Here is a 12,859-nt window from a genome sequence, read left to right as displayed (position 1 = left end):
TTATCTGAGCTAACACAACGAGTCATATTGTCAGATTATACACACAGAAGTCAGAGATCTTATCCAGAATCAGGCTTTATAAATGTTTCAAGACTATAAGTAATCAAGAGGAAGAGGCAAAGCAAGCATGGAGAGGTGACATGTCACATGGCTGCCTAGTCTGTACTTCCTACATCAGACACATACTCTTCTGGCCCTTAATGATACATAAGGTGGTCAGTAGGTGAGATTTATGGGTCACCTCACACAGTAGGGAGCACCTACATTATGAAGCATATATATATTTTTTTTCTTTAAATTTAATTTAATTTAATTTATTTTTGAGATGGAGTCTTGCACTGTTGCCCAGGCTGGAGTGCAGTGGCTCGATCTCGACTCACTGCAACCTCCACCTCCCAGGTTTAAGCAATTCTCCTGTCTTAGCCTCCCAGGTAGGTGGGATTACAGATGTGCACCACCATGCCCGGCTAATTTTTTTTTGTATTTTTAGTAGAGACGGGGTTTCACCATGTTGGCCAGGCTGGTCTCGAACTCCTGACCTCCGCCCGCCTAAGCCTCCCAAAGTGTTGGGATTACAGGCATGAGCCACTGCTCCTGGCCTAATGTCTTTATTTTATACCTCATGGTTTTATGTGACATTCTTCAGGGAGTCATGCCTCATAAATCTATAGAGTGTTTACCACAATCATTCTCATACTTGAGGTTGCACTAGAATTATGTGGAGGGCTTGTTAAACAGGGATTGCTAGACTCCACCTCCAGTTTCTGATCCAGTGAGTCTTGGATGTGGCCTGAGAATTTGCATTTCTGACAAATTTCCAAGTAACTTAGATGCTGCTGGTCTCAAAGTTCTTTCTTTGAGAACTGCTGGTTTACTGTAAACATTCTGCTCAAAGGATCCCGTAGAGGACTTAGTAAATATCAATTTATTTTCCTGTAGTTCATATTGTAATGTTTGCAAAGAGAGTAAGCCAGTCACCTGTCTTTTTTACCCTGGAAGTTTCTCACCTACCCTCAATCCCATAATAAGAGGAGAAGTTGATCCTGGCCGACTATTTAAACTCCTTCCATCTTACTCTAAACTGATTCATGACCTACTAATGGATCCTGATGCACAATTTGGAAAATTCTGGTCTATGCCAGTTGTTTTACATGAGAAAACTGAGACCCAGGCAGGTTAAATTTAGAGTATCTAAATTATGAAACATCTCAATTTTGTGCCTCAGATATTTTATGCCTCAGAGACAGTGGAGAATTTGTGAAGAGTTGGATTGGGGAATAACTAGCAATAGTGTTTCCGTGTAATTAATTGACTTCCATGAGTTGGAGTGTGTAGAGGCCAGCTGTTTGAGCAACTCAGGCAGTAGAATAGAGATGGGGTAGGTAGTCCAGTAAAAAAAAACAGCAGGATTTCTAGTTTGAAATTGTGTTTATCAGATGGGTGTTTTCGGGCAAATTTTGTATGTAATAATTGTTATTTGCCTTATTTAATAATCTGTAAACTGTGGACACAATTGACAGAAAGGGGGAAGATGTGAAGAAATGAGATGAGGGCTATTGTGACTAAGGGAAAGTGAGGAATGTGAGAACATTAGAGAAAAGGAAGGAGGTGGACATAGCTTTAGGAGCCCAATAGAGGCTTTTTAATCTACCTCTATTTGCCTTTTCTATCTTAGCTGCTACCTACTTCACTGTCCTCTGCCAGTGAAACCCCAATTCGCCTTCCCCCACTTGACATTTTCCTTTTCTTTCTGTGCACTTAGTATCTGACTTTCTTTGAAGTTTTCTAAGTTTTCCATTTTGTTTTTAAACTTCTTGTGTAAACACAAAGGGTTATACTAACAAATGGGGGAGATATTCTACTTGTAGGGAATCAGCAGCCTTCTGTTTTCCTACTTGGCTTTTATGTATCTTGGGCATTCTTTTTTTTCCCAAGGAAAATCTCAAATCTTGTTCCTCCCCACAAGGGTGTTCTTTTAAGTTTTTTTCTTTGCCCTCTGTTGTCTCTGGTGAGGATCCTCAAAGTATGGTCTGTAGACCAGTGGCGTCAGCCTCATTTGGAAGCTGACTCTTAGGATCCTACCCCAAACCTACAGTATCAGAGTCTGTACATTAAGGACATCTCCTGGGAATTTGCGTGCACATTCCTTCTTGAGAAGCATAGCTCTTGTGAGGTCATTGACTAGGAAGCTTGAGCTAAGTCTCCTTTTTTATCTGTGGTTCCAGCCAAATACCTTTCAACTTTTAATTCCTTCTGCATTCTTTTGTTGTTTGTTTTTGTTTTTGCTTTTTTGAGACAGAGTCTTGCTCTGTCACCCAGGCTGGAGTGCAGTGGCGTAATCTCGCTGCAACCCCCACCTCTCCGGTTCAAGTGATTCTTGTGTCTCAGCCTCTCAAGTAGCTGGGATTACAGGCATGCGCCATGACGGCTGGCTAATTTTTGTATTTTTAGTAGAGACAGGGTTTTGCTATGTTGGTCAGGCTGGTCCCAAACTCCTGACCTCAGGTGTTCTGCCTGCCTCGGCCTCCTAAAGTGCTGGGATTACAGGCATGAGCCACCGCTCCTGGCCTGCACTCTAAATAAAAGGAAATTCTTGGAGAGACTTGCAGCAGAGTGAGTTATTTTCTCTTTTTCTGTGCTACTACATAGGTTGTTAAGTGTCAGCAATAGGCAGAGAGTGGGCTGTACCTGAGAAGCTGCCAATCATGTAAATTGTCTCGTCTTGTACAGATTGAAAATAGCTAACTACAGTCTTTATGAGAGATTGTTAGTAGTTACTGGTGCTTAACATTTCGGAGATCAAAATTTTCAAATTTCGTTTTTATACAAAAATTCTTCCTCGTAAACTATTTACTAGTGCATAATGTACTAGTTACCTCACATTTTGGTTTCAGAACTGATTTCTGTCACGTCTTATTGAAATAATTTTATCATGAGGATGTAGGCAATTTTTGAGAGAGTTATTGAGAATTTCCTGTTCCCGTATTTTGCTATCAAGGATGAATATTGAAGCCTCTTTCTTTGTCATTGACCTAGACAATTTTCATGGCCCTTGCTTTTGTTTTGCACTGTGCCTTAAGGAGACTTGATTTACTGTTATTAAGATAAGAGGTTTGACTACCTTCTCGTGGAAATATTTTATGTTTTATCAAACATACTCATGGTGCCTGAGTTTCTTCTTGCTGTGTTCTCCTTCCCTAGGATGCCACAGTGATACCGCACCTCATGGCACTGCTTAGCAGGTCCCGCTATACCCAGGAGTACATCTGTCAGATCTTCTCACACTGCTGTAAAGTAAGAACCAGAATAAATATTATCTATAATGTAAAATCTTGTGTACTCTCCCAGAGGTAATCTATACATATATAAGTAGACCTGTGTGTGTGTGTGTGTATATATATATGTATATTTAAACACAAATGACAGCATATCATACATACATACTGTTCACTTGACATATCTCTAAGGCTCTCCCCCATTCTTTTTTTTTTTTTTTTTTTAACAGTGCATAGTATTTTAGTGCATAGATTTATTTATCCAGTCCTCTATTGTTGGGCATTTAGTTTGTTTCCAGTCTTATGCTATTATAAAACAATACTGCAAAAAATACCTTGTATATAAGGCATTTTATAAGAAATAAAATTTTGGGGTCAAAGAATATATGTATTTGTAATTTTACCACTTTTTTAAAATAGAGATTATACTACTTTATACTACCAGCAATGTGTGATCATGACTGTTTCCCCTCACCCTTGTTCCCTATTACTGGCAACTGGTTTAAGTGATCTCATATAAGGAGAAATGAGAGATTCTTCTCATTGTTGAGTAAAGTTTCTCTTTCTTTTCCCTTCAGCCTATGAAGTGCCATTAGGTTTGCTTTATAGATTATATGTTGAATGTATCATTTTTGATAACCATGGGTGATTACTTGAGATCTTTCTTAATTTCTACACATTTTCTAACTTTTAACCAAATAATTATCTTCTGATGATACCATATCATTTATAATACATCCTATCATTTATAATACAAGTTGCAAGTAAGGAGCTTTGGGTATTATAGGAAAGAAGGGATAAGAGAACAGCTGGAAGACACAGGTCTATGCTGTTTTAAAACAGCCTTCCGAATAAATGAAAACTAAATCACCTGGTTCTAGGAAAAGTTTCTACATTGTAATTTAGACATCTAAACCCTCTTCCAAACAAACCCTAGCTGATTAGCACAATCTATTCGGTACTATTTAAGATATTTGTGAAAAAGTTTTGAAGTTTCTCTTCTTGGATTACTTTGACAAAGTGTGGGCTAACTCATAGGAGCAGAGAGATGGAACAATGCCTTAATCTTTTGAGGTGGGCAAAGAAAGGCTTTAAGAAAATGACAGTTTTTTTTGCAACTCACTTGCTTAAAAGGAGCTCGAACCATCAAGGCCTAAAATTTTCCAACAGCAAAATGACGTCTTATAGCCAGCCTGGCAAGTTGAGGAAGATGCTCCAGAACTGTATGCCTCATTAAAAATTTTTCAGGGGCTGGGTGCAGTGGCTCACACATGTGATCTCAGCACTTTGAGAGGCCAAGACAGGTGGCTCTCTTGAGCCCAGGAGTTTAAGACCAGTCTGGGCAACATGGCGAAACCCCGTCTCTACAAAAAATATAAAAAAATTAGCCAGGCATGGTGGCGTGTGCCTGTAGTCCCAGCTACCCAAGAGACTGAGGTGCATCAATTGAGCCTAGGTGGCTGAGCCTGCAGTGAACCAGTCATTGCACCACTGCACTTCAGCCTGAGTCACAGAACAAGACCCTGTCTCAAAAAAAAAAAAAAAAGAAATCTATTCCTGAGTGTTCAACAGAGCCCAGCATCTACCAGTCATAACCACAGTAATCCCAAAAGGCTACCGAAAATTGGACCTGGAGGAATAACTACATGTTAAATTATTTTAAGTTATGAGAAGTTTGAATAATCCCATTCCTGAAGTTACCTAAATAGCTTTCAGGATTACTCATCAGAAACTTCAGCACTTTAGGGATTGCTCATCTGAAACTTCTCAATGCTGTTTTAGCTGAAATTATAGAGTACCATTAAATCACTATTTTTTTGCTGGAGAGAAACTTAAACTGAGGATAATGATTTAACAGCCAGCCTCATACCACTGACAGAAGGGAAGATGTTATCAGAGAAAGTCACCTTTACTCACCTTTTAATTGGATAAATTAGCATTTGCCCCTGTAATTAAATAACCACATTTAAATATTCTGAGACATAGCTAGACTTCAAGAAACAGTATAGCATTTATAAATCCAGTGACAATAGTAAAAGCCTAAAATACAATATTAACAACTTTACCAATATACTGACAACATGTATCTTTGAGAACAACTGATCCAGTGGTCCATGTTTTGTCATTAAACATAAAACCCTTTTATTTTCATGTTGTTCTTTTTTTGCATATAGGCTAAAAATAAGATAATAGAATTTTAAGATTCGTTTGTAGGGACTCACATTAAGCTAAGATTAAATGACAAAACTTAAAATTACTAATTTGCTTTGACTGGTATCAGTATTAAATAAATATACATACTTTGGGGAAGGGAAAAGGGGAGAGATCACTAAAGCATTTGTGTTGTAATCTAATCATAATTGTATTTTTGAAAAATTCTCTCTGATTTGTTGAGCAAAAAACACCCAACAGAAATAGTATTTATTGAAATTCTAACTTCTGAACGATTGCTATTTCTTAAGTATTTACTCAGATTTCTGAGACCTGTTTTTTGGAGTTTAAGACCATGAGAACTAGGCCAGGTGTGATGGCTCGTGCGCATAATCTCAACACTTTGGGAGGCCTAAGTGAGAGGATCCCTTGAGCTCGGAAGTTCAAGACCAGCCTGGGCAATGTAGTGAGACCCTATCTCTGGGGGGGGAAAAAAAAAAACACCATGAGGACTTAGGTACTTCCCACCCAGTGGATGCTGCCCCTCACTAACCACCAGGTTCCTGCAGGTTGATTTGGAGAAAGATGGACGAGAGACTGGTAAGTCTCAAGTGACAGAGCCTCCTCGCTAGTTGGTTCAGCCACTAATTCCTTCCTTGCAATTGCTTTTTTTTTTTTTTTTGAGATGGAGTCTTACTCTGTCTTCCAGGCTAGAGTTCTGTGGCGTGATCTCAGCTCACTGCAAACTTAGTCTCCTGGGTCCGGACGATTCTCCTGCCACAGCCTCCCGAGTAGCTGGGATTACAGGTGTGCACCACAATACCTGGCTAATTTTCTTTTTTTTTTTTTTTTTTTTTTTTTAAAGTAGAGATGGGATTTTACCATGTTGGCCAGGCTGGTCTCGAACTTCTGACCTCAAGCCATCTGTACTGGGATTACAGACGTGAGCCACCATGTCTGGCCCCTTACAATTGCTTTTACACAATAGTGTGTACAGCTTCAGAGAGGAGGAAGAACTTCTTTTGCAACAAGTACTTGCTGCCATCTTTGAGGCAAAGAATTTGAGGGAAAAAGTAAAGTATCTATCAGCACCAGGAAACAATTATATATAGAGAGAATTGCAGTGTGCTTGATCTTTTCCCCATCCATTGTAAATATAACTTAGAAAGGATATGCCATAATTTATTCAGATCTTAGAAAAAAAGTTACAAGCACATGGGTATACGCTGAAATGATATTAATAGTAAAAGACTGAAAACAATCTAAATGTTTATAGGGTACTAAAGTTTAGAACATTCTTATAATAGAATAAGGCCAACAAATAAATGAGAAAACTCTTCATGTACTGATATGAATGATCTGAGATAAATTGTAAAGGAAGAAAAGGTTTAGAGCAGTGTATATAGTATTCTACCATTTGTATTAAAATGGGGGAAAGAATGTATTTACATATCTGCTGTATATGTATAAAATGTCTTGAAAAATATCTATTAGGTCACCTCAAGGTAGGAGAACAGATTGCAGTTAGAGGTGGAAAAACAATGAGGTGCAGGAGGCTGAGGTAGCACCCTGCCTACTTAGCTTTTGCTGAGCTCTGCCAGTGTCTAAACTGGGTTGTCAAAATTGATAAGGAACTCAAAAAACCTTAGTGTGATGACATAAGCTGAGGCTAATTTTGGCTTATCTTCATGATTTAGTAACTAGGTAAGAAAAAATGGGTCGAATCCTTACGAGACCCCTGTTTTCCTTGGCTCCCCTACTTCAGTCTTCACCACTGTCTTTATAAGCCAAAGACTCCTTTGTTTCAAATGAGACAATGCATGTAAAGTGTTTAGAGCAGTGCCTGGCACTGGTATCCAGTATCCATTGAGTAGTACCTATACTTATAACTGCAGATGAGATAGGAGGAAAGGGAGCACACTTAAAACCAATGCCCTGAGATTGTCAGTATTTTCAGTTATTACAAAAACAGGTTTGCACCATTCTGGATGGATATGTAATGATAACTATATCACACCATTTTACTCTGGGAATTTATCCTCATAACCTCAGGATCTGTACTGAGATGCAGCTTCAAATAATGTTCAACAGAACACTGCTTATAGCAATAAAACATTAGAAACTACCTAAAATATACAATGGGGGTTTGCATGAGCAAACTGTAGAATACTGTATTGTGATTAAAATTAAGAAACTCAAAATTAGAAAATGTATGGACAGAGAGAAGTTGCTGAGTTTTTTACGGATTCTTTTTTTTTTTTTTTTTTTTTTTGTTGAGACGGAGTCTTGCTCTGTCGCCCAGGCTGGAGTGCAGTGGCCGGATCTCAGCTCACTGCAAGCTCCGCCTCCTGGTTTACGCCATTCTCCTGCCTCAGCCTCCCGAGTAGCTGGGACTACAGGCGCCCGCCACCTCGCCCGGCTAGTTTTTTTTTTTTGTATTTTTAGTAGAGACGGGGTTTCACTGTGTTCGCCAGGATGGTCTCGATCTCCTGACCTCGTGATCCGCCCGTCTCGGCCTCCCAAAGTGCTGGGATTACAGGCTTGAGCCACCGCGCCCGGCCATTACGGATTCTTTTAATAATACATAAAATATTTGGGGATCGTTACCTATACAGTAGAATATGACAGTTGTGCTATTCAGAAGTATGAATGCTAATTTCCCCACTTCAAATGATGGGTGTTTTGGCTCAAGAAACAACAAGCATCTCCAGGACAGTTGTTACTTGCTTAAATAATGGGTTGGAGAAATTGGTTTGAGAGCACTTGCTGGACCAGTAACTGGTTTCTTCTGGTGAGGCCAGACTGATAGCCTACCTTTGTGATATTTTTCTCTTCTGAATAATGATAAGCATGAAATATCATTCCTGTGTTGGCTTTAACTGAATTTTCATTAATTGATTGGATAAGGTTGGATATAAAATGAATATGGATATAAAAAGAATTATGAATATAAAAAGAATTATGGCACATTTGAAGCTTTGCATTAACTTTAGCTTCTGCCACTTTGAAGCTCTTTAGTACATGGATTAGTAGAAAACAGAATTGATTTAAAAAAAAAAAAAACCTTCATTTTCCTATCTCTTTACCTTCCGACTCTTTTAAGAACCAATTTTTTTTTTGAGACAGAGTCTCGGTCTGTTGCCCAGGCTAGAGTGCAGTGGCATGATCTTGGCTCACTGCAGCCTCCGCCTCCTGGGTTCAAGCAATTCTCCTGCCTCAGCCTCCGGAGTAGCTGGGACTACAGGCACCACCACCACACCCAGCTAATTTTTGTATTTTTAGTAGAGACGGGGTTTCACTGTGTTCGCCAGGATGGTCTCGATCTCCTGACCTCGTGATCCGCCCGTCTCGGCCTCCCAAAGTGCTGGGATTACAGGCTTGAGCCACCGCGCCCGGCCATTACGGATTCTTTTAATAATACATAAAATATTTGGGGATCGTTACCTATACAGTAGAATATGACAGTTGTGCTATTCAGAAGTATGAATGCTAATTTCCCCACTTCAAATGATGGGTGTTTTGGCTCAAGAAACAACAAGCATCTCCAGGACAGTTGTTACTTGCTTAAATAATGGGTTGGAGAAATTGGTTTGAGAGCACTTGCTGGACCAGTAACTGGTTTCTTCTGGTGAGGCCAGACTGATAGCCTACCTTTGTGATATTTTTCTCTTCTGAATAATGATAAGCATGAAATATCATTCCTGTGTTGGCTTTAACTGAATTTTCATTAATTGATTGGATAAGGTTGGATATAAAATGAATATGGATATAAAAAGAATTATGAATATAAAAAGAATTATGGCACATTTGAAGCTTTGCATTAACTTTAGCTTCTGCCACTTTGAAGCTCTTTAGTACATGGATTAGTAGAAAACAGAATTGATTAAAAAAAAAAAAAACCTTCATTTTCCTATCTCTTTACCTTCCGACTCTTTTAAGAACCAATTTTTTTTTTGAGACAGAGTCTCGGTCTGTTGCCCAGGCTAGAGTGCAGTGGCATGATCTTGGCTCACTGCAGCCTCCGCCTCCTGGGTTCAAGCAATTCTCCTGCCTCAGCCTCCGGAGTAGCTGGGACTACAGGCACCACCACCACACCCAGCTAATTTTTGTATTTTTAGTAGAGACAGGATTTTACCATATTGACTAGGATGGTCTTGATCTCCTGACTTCCTGATTTGCCCGCCGCAGCCTCCCAGAGTGCTGGGATTACAGGTGTGAGCCACCTCACCCGGCCGAACCAGTGCTTTTAAAAAGAAAAATGAGATAGAAATATGGAAACCAAAACATGTTGTTGTTCACTTCCCAGTTACGGAGTGTTGTGTTTCCCACTATAGCATTATTCAGACCTCCCTGATGTGTTAAGGTAGGTTAGTCTGTGGTCCAGTGTCTTTTACAATTCATTTTCAGAGTTCCCCTGACTAACTCATCAGTTCTAAGTTGTAAGAATGACTCTGCCACTCTTTCCTGTGGGCATAGGGCAATAATGTGTACATGAAATGCAGAATTCATCGTGGCTCTATTGCTGTGGTGGTATTCTATTTAATAATTGCAGAGGACTTGTGCCAATATAGCTTCTGGGCCCACTTCTTTATTTCTAGGAGGTAGAGAGGCAGCATTTCTAGAACTGAGATGAGTTAAGATACGGTAGTCCCTTGCAGGACTAAACACAGTGTTTATCCTGCTTTTTGAGGTCTGAGTTTATTTAAGCAAAGAGTAACAGGATTCTTTACTGTAGTGAATGTGGTTTTCTACATTTAAGTAAATATGGTTTTATTGGAAAGAATCATTGCTCTTCTAAATATATTGTTGTATTCTCTTTTCTTACAGGGGCCAGATCATCAAACAATTTTATTTAACCATGGTGCAGTTCAGAATATTGCTCACCTACTAACCTCACTGTCCTACAAAGTAAGATGTTAAAAATTGTGGCCAGATTTTTATACCGTGTTTGTGATGTCTAGAAAGAGACCCACGTATTTTTATTGCTTCTTTGATAATTGTGATCAAAAGTAGTATTTTATCAGTAAAATGTTATAGGGCATCATTTTAGCTATAGAATGCTCTGAAACATAAAAAAAGGCTGCCCTTGCATCTCTGTGTTTTTTAGAATACAGTTGTACCATGAGTTCTTATTGATTTGTACCCATTAAATAGATTTCAAATCCTTTTTGGGTAGGTACCAGTGCCATGATGCCCGAAGTATAGAAGCAGTGACTTTCTGTATCAAGAAAGACATTTAATTTCATATTTGAGACCTTTATTTAACCACAGTGTCTCAGACTTAGCATATTCCTGCATACACATCATCATTTAAAATGTGTTATGTTGTGTACTTTGAGTTAAAAAGTAAAGAGTTTTCAGACTTACTAATTAAATTTTCTTTATTGTCTTTTATATATAAAAGTAAGCAGTGTCATATTACCAGGTGTTGAGTTAAAACCTTGGCCATTCATTGTTGTCCATCTACACGTTGTAGCAAATATTGACATGTAGTCCTTATTGTGTCACATTAGAGTTGGGTATTGCAGGAGTTTGTTGCAGAACAGGGAAGCAGTCATTTTTGTCTTCTGTCCTCTTGCAGTGACTCCATTCTGCCCTTTTAGTCTTTAAATTTATTTCAGGTAGGGTCTACTGATGTGTGTTTTCCCTACCTCAGCTATCTAGTTTAGTCTTGGTAAAGAGCTCATAAGGATAGGAATGGGGAGTGGAACTGACTTCAAACTAGCCAGAGGCAGGGGAAATAAATATATACTGAGAGCTACCTCCTCTTTACTGTGCCATGCAGAGGCTAAACCAGTCAGCACTTGCACATCAAGAAACAGTTGTTCGGGTGGCTGTTTATTGTTCCTTTACTTCATCTCCTCTAGCTTCATTAATTCCCCCAGCTCTTCCTCCATTTCTCCTATCTTTTCTGCACTAGACTTCCTTATTTACTATAATGATTTGAAAAACCTACAGGTTGTGGAAAGGGTACTAGTCTGTTAACATTACTCTTCTGCCAGGGTTTGCTGTATTACCAAAGTGCCATTAGTATATTCTAGGTTCCTCCTGTGGGCACGTGCTAGTGCTGCAGAGCATTGCCCAGGTGAGGGGCTTCATACACCTGCTACCTATCCTTTGAGTGCTTGTCAAACTCAGGTTCCACATTAAAATATCATGTGTAGACTCAGGCTTGGAAGTGAGGATTAGATTGGATTAGAATGGAAAGAATTTTTAAAAATACACATCTGTTAGGAGCTTCTGGAAATTGTAAAGCATATTATATATGGTTAAGAGATTGGGTCCTTGGTATTATCCCAAACCAGTAACCTAGTTCTGAGGAATACTAGCACAATTCATGGGTATTTTAAAAATTAGTGCTTCTTAAATTTTATTATAACATTGTTTCCTCTCCTTCTGTTCCCTCTCTCCATTCCATGCATAAGAGTACTCTATTTTTTTTTTTGCGTTGAGAGGCACTTGGTTATTGTTATTAAGTTCTCTTTGTCTTACCAACTGTATTTTGTAGTTTTTTTTAAACTTTGATTAGAGATTTGTCTAGTTAAATTTAAATTGCTACTTCCTCATTTTTTTCTATTACTTCAAAATTAGTTTTAACTTTTATAGTTAATTTTAACTTACTGTGCTCTTCAGCTATACAGGTGTTATTGTTATGTCTTTGAGGCCTGTTAGTATTTTAAGCAGATTTACATAATTTTTTAGAAGAGTTTAGATTCTGAGACATTAGCATTTGCATTTGCAGAATTAAAATAAATGCATTTTTTGTTTGTTCATTTATTTTTACAGGTTCGAATGCAAGCACTGAAATGTTTCTCAGTTTTAGCTTTTGAAAACCCCCAGGTATCGATGACCCTGGTAAATGGTAGGCTGGAGCTTTCAGTGGCACCTACATGATTTAATTGATGAACTTTGTAGATTTAAAGAATTTCCTTAATCATTGTTGTTTGTTTTATTTCTAGTTTTGGTTGATGGAGAATTGTTACCACAGATTTTTGTGAAGATGTTACAGAGGGATAAGCCTATTGAGATGCAGCTCACATCAGCAAAATGGTAAAAGTCAGGACAATGTGGGAAGAAAGACAGTGCTTTATCAATATCTTAGAGTATTTTTGGACAGCCAAATTTGCTTGCTTCCAATCCCCATTTTATTTTGGGATTTTGAAATTTGAAAGTCAGGGTTCCATCCCACATTTTCTTAAATGGATGTGAGTTTTTTATACTCAGCTTATTACTAGTAGTATGCAGAACAGGAACACTCATATAACATTTGAGACTGTCTTCAGAAAATTACTTTATTACATCCTCAAATTGCTGTCCTTGTACTTCAGTTGAAATAATACTGAATTAGATTAAATTTAACCAACCTATACTATGCTAAGTATTAGCCAGGGAACTATAAGATGTAGAAATATGGAATGAGAATTAGTTGAAGT

General features: G+C 38.4%; 1 protein-coding gene across 8 annotated transcripts in view; it reads left to right on the top strand.

The window, feature by feature from the left end:
* Positions 1-12,859, top strand: part of ARMC8 (armadillo repeat containing 8) — a 117,487-nt gene that overhangs the window by 41,447 nt on the left and 63,181 nt on the right. For all 8 annotated transcript variants that reach the window (XM_033212541.1, XM_033212537.1, XM_033212534.1 and 5 more), the window contains 4 exons: positions 3,202-3,294; positions 10,254-10,334; positions 12,213-12,288; positions 12,386-12,476. In XM_033212541.1, the coding sequence (XP_033068432.1) occupies positions 3,202-3,294; positions 10,254-10,334; positions 12,213-12,288; positions 12,386-12,476 (341 nt within the window). The remainder of the gene's footprint in view (positions 1-3,201; positions 3,295-10,253; positions 10,335-12,212; positions 12,289-12,385; positions 12,477-12,859) is intronic.

This window comes from Trachypithecus francoisi, unplaced genomic scaffold (genome assembly GCF_009764315.1).
Source record: "Trachypithecus francoisi isolate TF-2019V2 unplaced genomic scaffold, Tfra_2.0 Lachesis_group0, whole genome shotgun sequence".
NCBI classification, from domain to species: domain Eukaryota; kingdom Metazoa; phylum Chordata; class Mammalia; order Primates; family Cercopithecidae; genus Trachypithecus; species Trachypithecus francoisi.
The sequence above is the reverse complement of the archived record's forward strand: the minus strand, read 5'-3'. Positions and strand labels throughout refer to the sequence as shown.